An 18,585-nucleotide genomic window follows, 5' to 3' on the forward strand; every position below is an offset into this window, starting at 1 on the left:
AGAGAGACGCTATATTATTTACAGCATTTTTATGCCAATAGTAAATTGGTAACGTATGTATGTTGTAGGAGTTCACGTATATCTCGCATTACGTCAGTGATACGCAGCGGGTCCCCAGGTCAGAGGGTTTGGCGCCCCCCCTCCACCCATCGCCAAGGTTAAAGTCAGTCAGTGGCAAAGGGTGGAGGTAGGCTATTAAGATCCGTCATAAATAATGCACACTAAACTTTGTCAGTTATATGTATTTGTTTTCATTGAAATAATACTACAGTTATTTACAGATGGTGTTGGTTAGTTTTTAGAATTCAATAAATCCTGCGAAAACCAAGACATAATGGTTTTAGTATTTTTGGGCAATAAGAAAAAATTTGTAGTGTTCCTAATGGTATTCTGCGGAACCCCATGGTTCTACGAGGTAAAATTAAGGGTATTTTTAGTGTTTTTGTATTTTTAAATAATATCGCTTAAATTATTTGCACTCGTCATCATATTATGAAGTCTTTGTTTTTTTTTGTTCGTTAATTTTTATGATGCAGGTTTGGAGATACGGGAATGATGGTTGATGATGTGAGATGTGATGAGCGAATTATGAAGACTTTTAGTAGCTGGTAGAGATGGCGAGTTTATTTCCGAATTGACAAGTGCATTTTACATATGTACTTATCTACAATAATAAAAGATAATAGCGACGTTGATATTTTAGCCCGAGGCACGATGACACAGAGCGACAGTTCTCTGTCAAGATAAAATGCGGAGTGAGATATTTGTTCAATCGTAAACTCCTCGCGATTTAATAATGCTTACACCGAGTATCCCATGCCTTCGGTGAGAAATGCATTTTAATATAAGTAATAAATATTAATAATAATATATACTTACTGAGCTAAAAGTTCTTATTTGTAATTGGTAATTAGATTCTTGTGGAATTTGTATGCTAAATATGTATGTATTAAACGGATCTTATTTTTCGCCGTCCGCGTTTCTGACTGAGTTAGCACTAACCCATATCGCAGACGGCTTGTGATTGCGACTGATAACTTGTTATTGTTCTGTATCCGGTACAAATATTTCCATCTATTTTCCCAATTTTGCATATACCTATTCAGGTCTCAGGCCATATCAGGGGAGCCAAGTGTCATGATTTTAGGGAGCGAAATTTTCCGTGAGTATTGGTAGCCTCAATCCTCAATCCTTCAATGCCAGGGCATTTCAGCAATTTGGTGGGCGACAGAAAGCCCCTACGAAAATCATACATACCGAACAGTTGTCACTTATCAGGTCTCAACATCATAGTCAACGTAACAACTTTCCGCAAATCTGCCTGCAGCTTTTTCTCACAAAACACGCATAAATTAGATAGAGACTTGAAATGGTATGTACGTATACAGGTATCAATGACAATCGACTTACAAAAAACCATATTTTTCGAAGTGCTTCTATCGTTCTGAAACTTTTGTCAAATAATTTATAACAGAGAGATATTTTCACTCAATGACAAAATTCTCTAATATTATTTATGTGAAGTCGATACTGCTGCAATGAAAAAAGAATCAACTTCCACCTATGACGATTTACAATTATTAATTGATCATTGATTTATTGTAATTGATCGGAATCGCAGGAATTTATCTTTTGCGTTTATTAAATGCGTAAATATTTCTTTTGATTTATAAGTTTCGTACTTTTATTATTATAATCTTATGTTTGTTTTATGATAACTTGATTTTATAGTAATTATTGTCCATTGACCGCTTGGGAGACCACACAAATTGAACATCGTCTTATGATCGGATTGGTACATTTAACAACCAATCAAAAACAACATACATAATTTTTTTCACCAATACTGCTGTATTATGTGTTTTCATTTTAGTAAGCTTAATTGTCATAATAAGACAATATCATATTGATACCAATGTATTGAAAAATGTGCGCTATTCTAAATATTTCTATAAATAATACGCTCTGAGCCGGATTTATACTTAAAGGGGTCCGGGCATGCCCCTCACATCCTTAAGCGGGCCTCAGGCTAGGATCTTTGGCGGGCCCCCTACCTATCTTTAATATTAAAGGTAGTGTAATGCACTACATTAACGTTTTCCAATTTGTGTTTCAGGTCATATGGAGGGTAGGTACCTATTTAGTGTATTATTAACAGATTTTTTCTATTGTTAACACATATACAATAATAAAAAATTACATCGCACAGTCATATAATTTAAAATGTTAATAGTCATGAAGTGTAATAGCGCTTTAACTTTGTGTGATGACGTGTGTTTATCTCACTTATCTGGTGAACCCGCCAAGCCGGGCCCCCATGCTAGAGCCCTGTCAGCCCCACTTCGTAGGGGTCACGCGTTCTGGATATTTACGTATTGTACCTACCCCACAAAAATCTAAACTTATTACGATGTACCTAATTCAAAAAAAATGATAATGTATTCATATTCTTCATGCTTGTGAATTTCAAAATAAAATTATATCTATAGCTTAAAATCAAAATCTGTAAAATCCATTTTTCAAATATATGTATTTAATAAATACGCGTTAGAGTAGGTAGTGTTTCGCAAAAGATGCATTATTTTAAAAGTCTATTATTAAATTCGATACATTGAAGCAACTTCTGGAATCTTTTGTATGATATTTTTCAAACAGTAGGTATATGACTTATAATTCCTGGCCAAGTGAAAAAAATCTTGCATTACCTGAGAGATTGATAATCTGGGGATATCGGGACCAAGATAAGAAACCGGATCTCGGGATTACAAACCCAGATACAATTTTATTATTGTAATTGACATTTTTCGCTTTTATAAATCATGGGCTATTTTTAATTTTCAGTTTCATCACAGCTATCGAGTTGCTGGGAAACCCTGCTGAAATGTACATGTATGGATCTCAATTTTGGTTGATTTCCGTCGCATTTGTTTTGGTCGTGCCAATTACAAGCCAACTATATCTACCCGTATACATGAAATTGAGATTGACGTCAACGTTTGAATACTTGGTAAGACAATGAACTAATTAAACATGTAAAATAGTTATAAACAGGCCCACTGACGTCCCTAGATAAAATGCCGTCCCTAGGCAGCGCCAAAATGCCGCCTCATCTTGTATTGCATTATTTTTATCATCCTTCATGAGTCCAATGTCTAAGAAATATGTTGTATGGATACATTACTAACATAATATCAGACTAGTTATTCACAAATCTGCACGTGTCGTTTCTGGTCTCCAAAAACGTTGAAGGGCAACGGAAGTACACTAGATATCGCGATGAGCTGAATTTTTTAATGGAAAGATATTTTCGCTATTACTAAGTTTAGGTAGCTATTTATATATATTCCAAATGATTTTCCACGATTTGTCGCCCTTCGAATAACTGCCGCCCCCAAGCGACGCTCAATCTGCCTACCCCCACGAGACGTCACTGAACAGGCCCAATCACAAGAATAGGTATTACCCACCGTTGCCCACCTTAGAGCAGAAGTCATTGCGTTTCGTTGCGATCGTTGAGTTATGTGATCCAATCTCTCCAATTATTGTCACAATAAAAAAAATCAATATGTGTCAATACAATGTATCATAATACAAAACAATAGGATGGGGGTACATAACTATAATGTCTATAGATACGCTGATATATTTCAATTATATTTTATATAAGTACTTGATTGTTTTATGCTGGGTATATGAAAATAGCATTAGCGAAAATTGCAAAAAATAACACATCCATACCCAAATAATTAATATACATGCCTATTCTTTATTTCTCCATAAATGTAATTTTTGCGCGTACAGTTATGTAAATGCGTCTGCTTGAATATATGCCAGAAATTGGTTTTCTTGTGCAATATATATTATATATGTTATGATAATGTTTCGAATAATAAATCAATTTATTTTGTTTGCAATGAACACGAAACGACGAGGAAAGAAGGAGGAAGAGCGCACGGTAGCAGTTCTTAAATCAGATACAATAACAACCAACCGCAAAAGTCTTATTTAATTTCTGTATAAAACTATTTTTATTTTATAATAATATATGATGTAGGTACAATATCCACAATTTGCGAATATTAATAGCGAAATTAGGAGTACATGAATTTATTTTTAGATTTTGTGTTTTTTGGATTTTCCTGGGTCCTGAATTAATAATAACTGTTCAATATATTTAAGTATTGTTAAAACCTGATACTATAATACTTAAGGAAATATGGTAAAAACAGATCACAAAACCAAAGTAAAATAAATATGTAAGTAGGTACCTACCTACACAAAAGAGTGATGATGTTGTCGACGCCTTTTATTACGTCTTATTTTCTTTAGTAGGTACCTACCTATATAGTATTTTTTTTTCTATACATATACATCACCCTACACATTAATTTTGCTAAAAATGCTACGCATTACAATTATATTACATAGTAGTCGCAGTCTGGAAAAGTCTGTACATTTTAGATTTAAATATTCTAGCAGCGAACTGTCTATTTTAAAAATTATATTTATTGTTACCTATGCGATAATTGCCATGTAAAATATATATTACTATGTTTGGTAACGTTGACGCTTTTCATGCAAAGTCGATGATTATTATTTATAATATGCAACATTTGTTCTTCGTCCGGTGCAGGACGCTGAACTATTCCGTCTCCTCGGCCCTGCTCTGCAGTCATCCATGTGAACTGCATCTCTGAAAGTTGTTTGATGTTGTCCACCTACATTGTTGACCATTAATCCTAACGCATTCGTAATCACTTATGGAAGCAAACAATGGCGGCTTTGTCATACAGATTTCAAAGGACGTTATCACACGTTTCAATAAAAATCCACCCATCTATCATTAAAAAGACCTTCGCAGTGATAGAGAACATTACGTTCTCGGTGGCTTTCTCGTTTCTTGCAGTTTATAAGAGGCCATAGTTTCCTCCCAATATCCACGTATACTGATTTTGATTAATTAACTTGTTTCTTAAATGAAATGTGCCTTTTAAATGTTTATTGAACGCTATCTATGCAATATGTATTATATTCTTAAATCTTTTTCTAAATGTTGGCTATTATTATGAACATTTTATAACCAAATATTATGTACCTAAGTGTCGACTTCCTTCACTAGTTTGGTGCTACAGTGGCAGAAACCTTATGAAACAGTTATACATAATAATTATGCTATGTACCTATTTCTGTTGTAGGAATTAAGGTTTTCCAGCCCTGTCCGCACCCTGGCCAGTGGGCTATATATTTTGCAGATGACTTTCTACACCTCAGTGGCTGTTTATGCGCCGGCACTAGCACTCAGCAATGGTAAAGAATATTATTTATAATTATTTTCCCATTGCCATCTTAGAATAGTAAGTCAATCGTACTGATACAGGCGGCGCTCACACAAGGGGGGATCCACGGGTCAGGGCCCCCTCACCCCAGAAGAGAAAAAAAATCATAACGTATTTAGGCGAATGGAATATTACTTATTCTTCTTCTTCGTCGAGACCACATGACTGAGGGTCGAGGCCTAGAAGATTTGACCGACGAGTAATCTTCTCCGTGGTTAGAGTCGACCCCTTCATGTCATTCGAAATCTCGTGACATTATTAATTTGGTCAATCCATCTGGAGAGCTCTACTTCATCCTTTCCTGTCTGATCGTAACCGGTCAAATATTACGATCAGGGTTCGAAATGGACCGGAACGCACCGGAGCGACGTTCCGTTTCGTGAAATCGGTAAAATTATCGCTCTGTCTCGTGGAAAAAAATATGTTGATCGTCTGAACTAGATAAGCTTTTTAACACACTTATTTTTATAAAATACACAAATTTAGATAACTCTCTAAATATCTTCAGAAAATTGTCGAGCGCTCCGGTTCGTAAACTTTTCCATTTCGAGCGCTGATTACGATATTTTTCAAGTTATAATCATTTTCATATTACAATGGATTATCATCAGCAAATTAATATGAAAAGTCTTGCGTTGTCTTGGCGTTAATTTGAAAGTTTACCGTTTTCGCGAAACTAAGTTGTGAATTTACGTAAATAATATTCATTCAACCCGGAATGTTGCCTTATTTTAAAGTTCTATCAAAATAATTTGAATATAATATAGGTATGTTTCCTGTTTATATTTAGGGGTTTTACTTGTTTATCATTATTATATACGAAAACAACTCAAAATTCCATGTTTTTATTAATTTTTTAAATTTAATTTTTAATGTGTCGTGTAATTTAAAAAAAGCCTTTTGGGGATTAAAATTAATCCGAATTTAATTAAATTTGGGAATATCTGGGTTGATTGCGTGTTCCAACTATAAAACCTTATTAAGTATTGCTAAATTCTATCGAAAAAATAATATTCTTAAATTTAAATAAAGATTCAAGCGCCTATTATCCGAAAGAGGTTTTTCGAGATGTTTCTGTATACTCAAGCATTGGAATGCATATTATGTACTTACATGTAAAATTATAATGTGTAGAGTTATGTATTATTAACCTGATATGTTATTAATTATTATAATTATTGTTTAATAGTAACTGGCCTGAACACCTACATTGCTGTTACCTTGGTGTACATTGTCTGCATATTTTATGCATCACAGGTAAAAATACATATTATTAAGCTACATTTAATAATGTATACAAATTCTATATTTTTTTGTAAACGGTATAATTTCATTAACAACTATCTGACTGAGATTTAGGGCCTCTTATTTGGCTGGGCCCCAATGCTTTACATGCTCTTGCGATGAGGTACCTCTGAAAGTTGTGAATGAGTTCGAGTCTCAGTCGGCTCAATTTTTTTTCTAGTTTTTTTTTTGTATATTCCGGAGGTTTATCAAAATTAAATATTTATGTTATGTTCCTCCACCAACAAGATGGGTGGATAATAAATATAACAGAATTCAAAAGTCAGCAAAATATCTAACAACAAAATTAGCAATATTGAAATAATTAGTGTTTTATTTTATTTATTTTACGAAAATACACACGACATTAAAATTTTACAAATTTTAGTTATACTTACATGAAATGACATGCATAGTAATATAATAATGTATTTGATCCTCAGAAGATCATAATATGGGCCTTAATACAATGGAGGTTGTATTGACAGATTTTTGTTTTTACGTAAAATGGGTATTAGCCACCTGCTCAACCTATATGTAGGTACATACTGTGGGTCCAAACACACATTGACAAATAACATGTAATTTTTTAAAACCCGGGATTCGAACCCGGGGCCTACGACATTATGATAATAAAAACAGTGGTAAAAAAAGAATAAAGTGAAATAAAAATTACTACAATAGAGTAGATATTTGATAAAAGGTATATAACATAAAATAGATGAAAGTAACAATAATAATGTAATTATTTCATTATCTCACATATTTTTGATCCCCCCTCCACTACAAAATTTGTTGATGGTGATCGACGTGAGCTAGCACACGCAATATTTTTGTGAATATTTTATTCTGAGAAAAAAAATAGTAATAAATATTTTATTTGTTATAATAGCACATTTTCTATAACCCCCCCCCAATTAAATGTTTTTGGTTTCTTGCAGGGGGGTATGAAAGCAGTCATAATAAGTGACACATTCCAAGCAGCTGTTCTCCTCGGTTCAATAATCGCTATACTAGCAATGGGAGATGCAATGATAGGCGGACCGTCAGTTGTTTGGTCCGAATCGGCCAACACAAATCGTCTAGAGCTTTTCAAGTATGACCTCTTAATAAAGTACATTATAATTTTATTTAATATTTTTAGAATGCAAAATATTTTTATTGAAATACAAAAAAAGGAAAACTTGAATGAAACAATAAATGTTGTTTCTGATGATATTTGGAGTTATCTTTATTTGGAAATAGACACCAGACGGTCTATTCTATACACAAGGCGACTATTGACCGCTAAAGTGCTAAATAGTGTTTATTAAGTACATAAATTTGTATTGAGGTATTATAATTGTTACAATAAGCTAGCCGTCTAAATAGTCAAAACTGTCTAGCTCGCCCTAAATTTTATCACGGCCAAGACAGGTGCTGTTAAAATATAGGACTTATTGCAACAATTACAACCATCTTATTGTAATTGTTACAATAAGTGCTAATACTTTGATACAAACCTACTCTAGTTAGCCGCCATATTTATTACTTTATCAATTTAGTGGTCGATAAGTATAGAATAGACCCACAGGTCCTGCTATTACTATAATAATATTATGTAATATCCAAATCCGTCAGTATATGAAATAATATTTTAAAACTTAATGACTTTATAATTATGGTTATAATAAAATTACAAAAAGCGATAAGTCCATTCAATATGGTTTTAATGTTTTTTTTTGTAGTAGGTTACAAAGTTAAGTATTTTATTTTGAAATTAGAAAATATGACTATTTTAATTACTTTAATAAACCTCTTTTTGCAATAAATATTTGAATACCTAGTAAAATTGTCGGTTTCTCTAAATCGTTAGGTTTTTGAACATTTTTTTTTGTATGGCTTTGACTCGTTTTAGAAGTTATGGATCATTCATTACATATTGTGAGAAATTGTATTATTGTAATTGTAACAATAATATGAACATATTTTTGTTAGATTTTAACCATATGAGTGACTTACAAGTTTTTGTTAATAAACGCCTCATTTATTTTGTCTATTTTATTTTTTTGTATACTTGCAATCAAGGGTTGGTTGGCTAATAAAAATGGGCATATTGTTCTAATTTTAGAATAATATAGTAAGGTGGAAATATGAATCTAATGTTAAAATCACTTATTCACCTGTCTAGCTGGACTAGACATCATTTTGCTTATAATTACAATTATTAATTAATTAATCGCCTTTGCTTATCTAATTACATTATGTATGTTTGATTGGTAGAAAGAAAAAAGGAATGCAAAGGGTTAAGCTTGAACCACAAAAAGTGTCATTCACCACAACTATTAAATTGTAAACTTATTGGTATTTGGAAATAAACACCTAATTAATTTTCTGAGTATAAATATTGTTAATCAATAATTTATATTTATTAATTTCAGGATGTCTTTAAACCCCACAATAAGACACAGCTTTTGGTCGGTGGTTGTCGGTGGTACTTTTTATTGGACGTCCATGTTCTGCTCAAATCAAGCGTCAATCCAGAAGTATTTGTCAGTAGAGAGATTATCTCAAGCCAGATGGTAATATTAACGTAATATTATGTATACTAATCACTAGGCTTAGCATTCTTAGGTATTTAATTATTATTTTTTTGAGTGGCCCCACAACAAAATATCAAAAATATCTATCGGTTTCAGACAATTTTAAAACATTGAAGCCCTATTTGTTAACACCTATTTTTTAAATATTTTTGGATAATTACATATTTTTACATATTCTAGGTTTAAGCAAATATTTTCACAAAAACGCAAAATTTCAATTTTCAATTTCTAAGCCCAAAATTTTAAATCTTTGACTCAACCTCTCCGCTCAAAATTACAAGAAATTATGGAGATGCTTGATGAGGAAGATTCCAACTCTATTTCAATAGCAAAATAAATATGGGAACCGCTTCATAAAAAAATGAATTGGCATTAATCACTTCAAATTATGGGCATCTGATAAACACAATTGAAATGTTAGAATCATCTGCAAAGGCACTAGTGGAGCAAATTAATATATTAAACAATACTGCTGCTAAAATAAGAAATGTTCCTGGACCAATTAATTGGAATAAAAACAAGTACAAAATTAAATAATGTTTTAAATAAGCATACTGGATTTCAAACGCTGCAGAATATTAAAGCTGTTTTGGAAAAACCATCAGATGCCGAAGATGTTTCAATTTTTTCTACTTCAGAAATAGTTTCATTTACATACGAAATAATAACATCTGTAGAAGTGGAAGGAAGTTTTTCCATGTATAAAAATTTTCTAACATCAAATCGTCAAAGATTCACTTTCAAAAATTTGAAGCATTATTTTATTATTTATTGTAATTAAGCGTTTTCTGTTTGTGAATAATTAATAAATTTAACTGTTGAAATAATATATAGGTATTTTATTGTAATACTTATTTTTACCACATATTGTAGCACCTATTGTATATATAGGTACCTATTATTAATTTTTTAGCACCTAAATATCACTGTGTGTAGATTCTTACGCTCCAAGTCTCTCTGTAGACCACCAAACTACCCAAGCCGTGATATTCCTGCACACCCGTGCTTGTTCATCCTGTTCATCATGTGTCACATGGCCAGCCCATTCACATGCGTTGGGTTTTGATAAATCTGACATCAGGCACACCAAAGAGTTGATAGAGCTTGCAGTAATTATGACAGATGCAATCTTCATATTTATGTATAACATTAACATAATATGATAAGTACCTATATTGATATTGGGGCGTTGCATGCTTATTAAGTTTGACACTTTTATCTATATTAGTGACAAAAGATGAAGTATGTGATTTAATGTTATCTACATTTTATGTATTTTAATTAATTAATTGTATCTAAAAATATTGAAGAACTTCAGTATGGTCACAATACCAAAGCCCAATTCGACATAACAAAAACACACATCAAATTATAAATAGTTTAATTTTTTTAGAAAAAATAGATATTTTTGATATGAATATTATGTTGTCACCACGTAGAATATGATATATTGCTAGAACCATTGTAGCACCTACTGCTTTTTGCGTTAACAACAATAATTATTATTGTGTATTATATGTGTATTAACATTTATCAATTTTAGTGCACTCTGGGTTTCAAGCATCGGGTTGATTCTGATTTATTCTTTGAATTTCTACACTGGAATGATTATGGTAACACACTACAAGGACTGCGATCCACTTAAGGTAAATATTTACTATAATATGTAGCCACATTACTCTATGAGTAGTCATTCTTAAATAAATTTTGTATTAATATAATAATCGAGCTGTTGAAACCTCCAATGTTACAATTTTGTCAAAGTGATTTTTTTATATTCTCTGTACATTTATATTACAGAATATAGTTTAGTAAAACCCTCAATAGGTATGTTTTATAAAACTTTCAAAATTATGTATTTTTAATTATTCAACTATTGAGCGATGTTTATTTATTTTTTTAATATGCATATTTTTGTTTAATTGATTTTATAGAATACAATAATAACTGCATCAGACCAGTTGCTTCCATTGTATGTGATCAATGTAATGGGCCATTTGAAGGGAATCCCCGGCTTCTTTGTAGCTGGAATTTTTGCTGCCAGTTTAGGGTAAGTAAAAAAATATGTTGGTTTTATTTGTACATGGGTTCTCAACTGCTGTGTCAAAGGCATCCATAACATACGAGAAAAAGCGGAAACATTTGTATGAACATGCACTGAGTCAAGAGCTGACTTATTCTGTATGCAATAAATAAATACAAATTTAAAAAATCAAGCAACTCTCATATTTTCTTTTTATAGCTTTGCTTTTTTGTTTTCTAATCGACGCAAAAACGCCATTCCAATTAATTTTGACAAAAAAATAAATATCATAATATACCCAATGTACCTACTTGTTTCTTAGTGGGACGGGCACATCAAAACATAATAATAAGTGCTTTTAAAACAAATATTAAATATTGAAATGAATTCATAAATAATAACTTGCAATACCTATATTTTATTTAAATAGGTTCCTACCCGAGCATAGAAAATTCTTGTGGATTAGAATAATTTTTGCTGAGTTACGACCTGACTGGAAAAATAGTAAAATATAGTATTTAATTTCTTCCACGAATTTGAATTAACTTGAATCTCTCGAATAAGGCAAGAAATTAAAGGAACCAAACCCATAAAACACATAAAGTGGTTGTGTAATTATTAATCCCTAAAATCACTGCAGCCTCCATGGCGTAAAGGGTAGCATTTTTAACCAAAAGGTTGGTTAAAAAGTCGAACCAGGGGTGTTATATTTTTCACGTTTTCATGCTACATAATGAAGACGGGAGATATTTACACCAATCTGAGCCTAGATCGAAAGGTTTCGAAAAAGTACTTAGTTTTTCGATGTGATGCTGTTTATACAAATACACAGGATTCACTAGAGGTGAATTTTCATTAAAAAAATTTACTTAATAAAATACACAATTTTCTTTCTGTATATAGATTCTTATTAAACACTAAGTATGAAATTTACAGAACTGTTGCTTCGGCATTAACATCAATGAGTGCTGTAACATGCCAAGATTTTATAATTGGCGCCTTCAAAATAAACCTACCGGAAAGTAAGGGTGCCACGGTAAGTAAATTTGTACATTATTTTTTATATCGATTATTTCTCGTAAATAATTCATTCCCAAGTTTTTATTTTATGGTAATAATAGTACATTAATTAATTATAACTTACTACATGACTTTTTGCTCTTATAGCGATTTTAATTATGACATATTTTCGGTTTAATGCCCAATTTTTTTCATTTGATACCTATACAGCGGCCCTATGTTAGAACTTGCGAGTGCAAGCTTCCCGGTCGACATGACGTCATATGACATCATTGTGACATACTACCGGAGTGATAATAGCACTCGAGAAAATAACGCTGGTCAGACAGCGGCGTTATTCATTGTCACCATACACATATAGGTGTTTCATCATAATAATATCCACGGTGAGCACTATGCGCTGGGCGGCATGCCTCGAGCGTGTATTGGCTGACGTCACAATTACGTCATGTCGTCTGGTGACACACGAGTCGATAGTTAGGAAATCGCGGTGCAGTACTGCCCCCATAAGCAAAAACACAGCTAATGGGAAAAAGTCAATTTTGAGAAAAGAGAGGTTATCATGTTTTTCATTGCTGCTTCATTAAAAGTTATTCAATTTTAATAAATGTTTCGGTTTATAATAGATTATTTAAAAATTGATATTTTCATTACATAAAAATTGCAAAATTACAAAAATATTGATTATTAAACTCCACTATTGTCTTTTTATTTATGATTTTGAATGGAATAATGTCAGTTTCATAAGGAAAAAAACAGTAAATATGTTTTTTACTTATAATTTAAATTGTAATGGATATTTTTGAAAAATTAAATACTTGTAATGGTATTTTGTTCATTAAATAATATTGGAATGACAATATATATTTTTAAATATACAAAAATCCGTCAGTTTTGGTGGGAAGACTCCCAAAACGTCATCCTATTTGTAGGCATTACTCTTCCTTATTTTTGAATTATGCATTTTTTCTTTTCCATATATGATCCATAAACTGCTGACCTGTTAATTAATATTTAATTACCACATTTAAATATCATGTTAACTATATCTAATGGCCAGTCGCGCCAAACGCGCCAGTCGCAGTGTCAGCACTAAATGAGTTAATATTGCCAATTTTTCCTACTACTGTATACTGTGAAAGATTATTCAGTGTAATGCACTTCATAAAAAACAAATATCGAAGCTAGTTGACAGATGTAAACGTAGAAGCAGTTATGCGGCTCGCATTGGAAAAAGGGAATATTGAGGAATTTCCGTTTGCATTATTTTTAAATATCAAATGTTCAGAGACGTAAGTACAAATATCATTAATTTAATAAAACTAGATAGTTAGAAATGTGTTTTATGATAGATTAAGATTAAAATTAATAACTCATTTAGTGCTAACAATGGGCTGGCGCGTTTTCAGTAGTTGACCATTAGATATAATTAACATGATATTTAAATGTGGTAATTAAAATGTAATTAACTGGTCATTAGCATTTTACTTGCCATTATAATTTCATTGGATTTTGCAGCATTTTGATCAAGTTTATCCAATTGCATACTCTCCAAAATAAAGTTGAGAATCTTTTTTTCACAATTCCTAATCCAATTTAGAACTTAATCACATTTGAGTATTAAAATATCATTAAAAATGTAGCGCGATATGAAGTTAGTGAATGATTAATTTGAGGTTATCTCATTATTACCAGTTACATGCGGTATTACGTTTGTGTAAAAATTATAGAATCATAAACAAAAAAACAGTAAGCCAGCGTTTTTAAGCAAAAAACACAGCAAATCGATAGATGTGCTGTGTTTTTGCTTATGAATCATTATTTACTGTTTTGTTGCATCGAAAAGTCTAACATTTTTGCAAAAGTAGTGAACACATTATGATGATTTCTATATTAAAATAAATGATTTCCAGTTTATTTTTTTATGCAATTATGTTCAGAATTTTATCTAGTATGTCACCTCATACTTACTTTAATTTCTCATTTTTTCCCATTAGCTGTGTTTTTGCTTATGGGGGCAGAGTAGATATAATACTTTTTGATATATTTTCGACATCAGGAAAAGTTATTTTGACCGTAAAAAAAAATATATATATATATATTGAATACAGAACATTGGTCATGAATTCCTGCATCAAAAAATTCACTAAATGACACACGATAAGAACTACTCAGCTGATAAGTAATCACGAATGATTTGTCAAAAACGCTTTCTCATTTTGAACATGGAATGATGCCTTAATTACAATAAATTAATCCTGAGGAATGCGTTTATTTTTACAACATTTTTATTAGCTCGTATTCTTGTTTATCCAGTACAAATCTTGCAATCGATTTTTAACTAACTTCCCGACTAGCTAGACATTTGAAACTTTTAGAATATATCAGAACACGATGACAATGCATTCTTTTAATACTTTTAGCCATCTTTAAGTAGAATTGAATTCATTTTCAGTTAATTCTGTTTTGTATGAAAAGTTATTTCGGAAGAAATCCGTAATCCAATCCACTATTATTGGTTGCTAAGGGGTTGGTCCTAGCAACTAAATTATTAATATATACATGCGTTACTATGGAAATCAAAATGACATTTCAGTATTCTATATTTGTTTGTTTTTTATTTAGGTACTTCATAGCAAGTACAAGTTTGAGCATAATAATTCAACAGAAAATTTAAAAACGTTGTATATAAAAAGTTCTTTTTATCTTGTAATTATTATAATGATAATACGATAACTAAAAAAATGAGGTTTTCCAATATTGGAACCGATCTTGTGATGAAAACTGTGAATTTATATGAAAATAAATGATTTATTAAATAAGGTATTTGACTTTATGACCAACTTTCCAGTAATGTATCTTGGTTATAAATAAACCAAGGTATTGGTATCTGATTCAAGCTAAACTCCACTGGTGAATAAATACCAAGTGATATTTCTCATCTTTCTAGTGTATCAAAGCATCTGAAAATGTTGCTTACCTATGACAGCAGACTTCACTTATTTGTAATTTAATATTTTTTAGGTTGCCAAATGGATATCGCTTGCGTTTGGAATTCTTTCCTTTGCCCTCGTATTTTTAGTAGAACAGCTTGGGTCTGTTCTACAAGTTGCATTAAGTTTCAACGGAATGGTAGGAGGAGTAACATTGGGACTATTTTCTCTGGGAATGTTCTTCCCGTGGGTTAATTCAAAGGTAAGAATGAAAAATATATAACAGTATGTTTTTTGTATAGTATTAATTATAATAATTTATTGTTAATTTTATGCAAAATATTTAAAATAGATACTACCTACATGTCAAATTTTTAAATCCATCCGCAGTCCACAATTCAACATCAGTTGTAAATGGCTGGCTTTAAAGTTACTTTCTTTCTTCAAATTAGAATAATATGCCCTTTTTTCAGCTGACCAAATTCTTTTTTGTACTTACTACCTAATTATTATCAAAATAAAATTGGACGTATCAACAGTTATTTGACTATGAAAAACTTACGATTTAAAGAAAACAATTATTAAAAAGAATACACGATGATTTACTGCAAAGATATTGTATGTCCAGTTTAGTATGTTTTAAAAAAAATCGAAGTCTAAAATTTGAGATGCATGAGAAATGGACATATTTGTGTTTGAATGATACAGTATCTTCTCAAATATCCTATTTGGACGTATAATATTTTTACAGGATAAAGATATGATGCAGACGAACCTTGTGTACGTTAACTCAATATCGACAAAAACTGGACACACAATATCTCTGCACTAATCAATTGTGTATTCTTTTTAATAATTGTTTTCTTTAAATCGTTAAGTTTTTCATATGATTTTGGCAGGGTTTAGAAGTTATAGATCTAAACATAATAATATACTACTATTGTGTGAACTTACACATAGAATATGTACATACATATTTTGGCCATTTGTGTGGTTTTGAAAATATACATGTCATATAACATTTATAAGTACGCCCATGGCCTTTTAATCATATTATGTAAAACTCAAGTGACATAATATAATAAACATTATTTAAGGGAGCCCTAACTGGATCACTTGTTGGATTAGCAGTTGTAACATGGATAGGATTGGGAGCTCAAATCGCAATAGCTAACAATCATATTCACGAGGAAAACAAAGAGACATCTATATTAGGTTGTCCCTGTTATAATGAAACAATACATATTGAACAATCGCCAGAACCAGAGTAAGTTTGACTCTTTAATTAATATACGATTCTATAAATTAAAATGATTTTCTTTCAATACAAGTGTTTGACAATGTTATTTATTGTTGCAGTGATACGGTTGTTGCAGCAATTTATAGAATATCATATCTGTGGTACTCCGCAATAGGATGTGTTGTTACTATTGTCGTAGGCTTGATTGTGTCATTAGTAACAAGGAACCCTAATGAAGAAACAGCGATACCTGTTGATTTACTATCACCGCCAATTGTGGCTTTGATTAATCGACTTCCTTCGAAAATAAAGGTGACTAACTACGAACAAAACTAATACAGCTTCATTTATAACTTTGTTACAATGTTATTTCTAAAATATTCAATTTAGTGATCTGTCATTCATTTCTTTTTTAGGCTTTTTTCACAAATTTGGTAGCAATAATTAAATATTATACTTACTCATTTGATTACTAGATTTGGTGAAATTTAAAATATATATCGAATATTGTTTGTCAACATTAATAAATTAGTATCATGGAATCATTTTTTGCAGTACTTCATAGAGTCTCAGTTTTTGTATGTTTTACAATTAAACTAGACCATATTTTCTCTTTCATATCTTTTTTATTTTTCTTGTCATGCCAGTGACTAATAATTGAGTCCAATAATTCTAATGGATCTAGGAAAAGCCTGTGTAGAAAATAACATATTTCCAATTTGTCATCCAGAAGCAAAATGTTCATATTTTAAATTTTATTTCAACCATTGCCCCGCCCCTTTTGTGCTGTAGAGTATGAACAAAATGGTGGTAAGTCGAGTGCGAAAATTATAAATTGAAGTGTCATAGCCGCCGTTGTGGCACTGCGATATATTATGAAAGGATTGTCAGTATTGTAGTTCTTCACGTTTCCACTCTTCACTTTAAACTTGCCGCAGTCTAGGTAAGATAACATTTTTCTGGTGTAACCTGACAAAACCAAAAGTCTATCTTAGTTCCATGCCATTTTTCTTCAATCAATGGTTTCATGGTTGTGTAGATGATTGAAGTAAAGTTACTTCCAAGTACTGTGGAATGCATTAATCTTAATTTTATGTTACAGGATCGTCTGAATTTCCCACAAAAGGTGAATACAGCAAGTGAAACAAGGCGAATCAGTATTAGAAGAGCGATATCAAATATGCCGACCAAAGATATGGAAAGAAAAAGACGACTATCTGAACAAAATGGCGGTGTATTTTATAGCATATGGGTTTCAAACGGAAGGTACACAATTACTGGTGGAAATGTAAACCAAGGCCTAAATTTAGACGGGGAACTCACCCAAAAGTCAGACGTTCTGTAAAATTGGTGTATTCATTAGTAGGTACTGTGATTATGGTTAATTAGGTATATAAAAAGTATGAGCTCAACAGTAGGTAACATGTTTAGTTTATTATTATTAATTTTGAATGAGACTAACATCGAATTCATTTGTGGACCATACTTAGGTTGTGAAATGATATTTTATTAGCGCCAAATAATAAAAATAGACCCCTTCAGGATTTTTTCAAAGATGTCAACTGTAATCTTAATTAGTGGTCTTCTTAAAAGTCTTAAGTAATCAGCAAATGACTGAGTATGTAGGATCATTCTGCTAAAAAAATATAACAAAAATACCTAATCATAATAGTAAAAACATTGCCATACAAAATAATAATATATTTCATTTTAAGTAAAATTAGAATCGATAATAAATTATTATAATATAGTTAGTTCAAACAAAAGAGTAGTCTTTATGGAATACAATAACATGAACCGACTGACTGACCATGCAATAATATGTATTAAATAAGATATTAATTATAATTAATAAAAATTGTTATGGTATGTCATTTTTTAATATTCTTTGGCAATAACTAAGATATAAAATGGTAATGAATCAAATTAACGTAATGTATTGTGATAGCAATTGCTCTCATTAAAATACTGTTATATAAGTACATAAGTTAAATATTATTTATTATGCGAATAACCACCATTTCCTTAGTTTATCAAAGCATTAATTATTAACTGAACCTTCCAATAGAATATTGTTGTAAATTTATAAAATGTTAATAAAAAGTTATCAATAACCTATTGTTTTATTAAAAAAAAAGCCTTATAAATCATTTCACAAAAAAATGCA

At 31.1% G+C, this 18,585-nt stretch overlaps 1 protein-coding gene across 1 annotated transcript in view; it reads left to right on the forward strand.

Annotated features, from left to right (window-relative positions):
- LOC147079812 (sodium-coupled monocarboxylate transporter 1) overlaps nucleotides 1-17,763 on the forward strand; it is a 41,804-nt gene extending 24,041 nt beyond the window's left edge. The window contains exons 3-14 of the mRNA XM_085944500.1: nucleotides 2,842-3,007; nucleotides 5,196-5,307; nucleotides 6,526-6,593; nucleotides 7,562-7,716; nucleotides 9,041-9,181; nucleotides 10,746-10,848; nucleotides 11,137-11,252; nucleotides 12,162-12,261; nucleotides 15,270-15,440; nucleotides 16,276-16,445; nucleotides 16,538-16,730; nucleotides 17,521-17,763. Of these exons, the coding sequence (XP_085800626.1) occupies nucleotides 2,842-3,007; nucleotides 5,196-5,307; nucleotides 6,526-6,593; nucleotides 7,562-7,716; nucleotides 9,041-9,181; nucleotides 10,746-10,848; nucleotides 11,137-11,252; nucleotides 12,162-12,261; nucleotides 15,270-15,440; nucleotides 16,276-16,445; nucleotides 16,538-16,730; nucleotides 17,521-17,763 (1,738 nt within the window). The remainder of the gene's footprint in view (nucleotides 1-2,841; nucleotides 3,008-5,195; nucleotides 5,308-6,525; nucleotides 6,594-7,561; nucleotides 7,717-9,040; nucleotides 9,182-10,745; nucleotides 10,849-11,136; nucleotides 11,253-12,161; nucleotides 12,262-15,269; nucleotides 15,441-16,275; nucleotides 16,446-16,537; nucleotides 16,731-17,520) is intronic.
- The last annotated feature ends 822 nt before the right edge of the window (nucleotides 17,764-18,585 follow it).

This window comes from Rhyacophila brunnea, unplaced genomic scaffold, assembly GCF_057557595.1.
Source record: "Rhyacophila brunnea isolate RB1 unplaced genomic scaffold, BYU_Rbru_1.0 scaffold_1, whole genome shotgun sequence".
Classification (NCBI taxonomy): domain Eukaryota; kingdom Metazoa; phylum Arthropoda; class Insecta; order Trichoptera; family Rhyacophilidae; genus Rhyacophila; species Rhyacophila brunnea.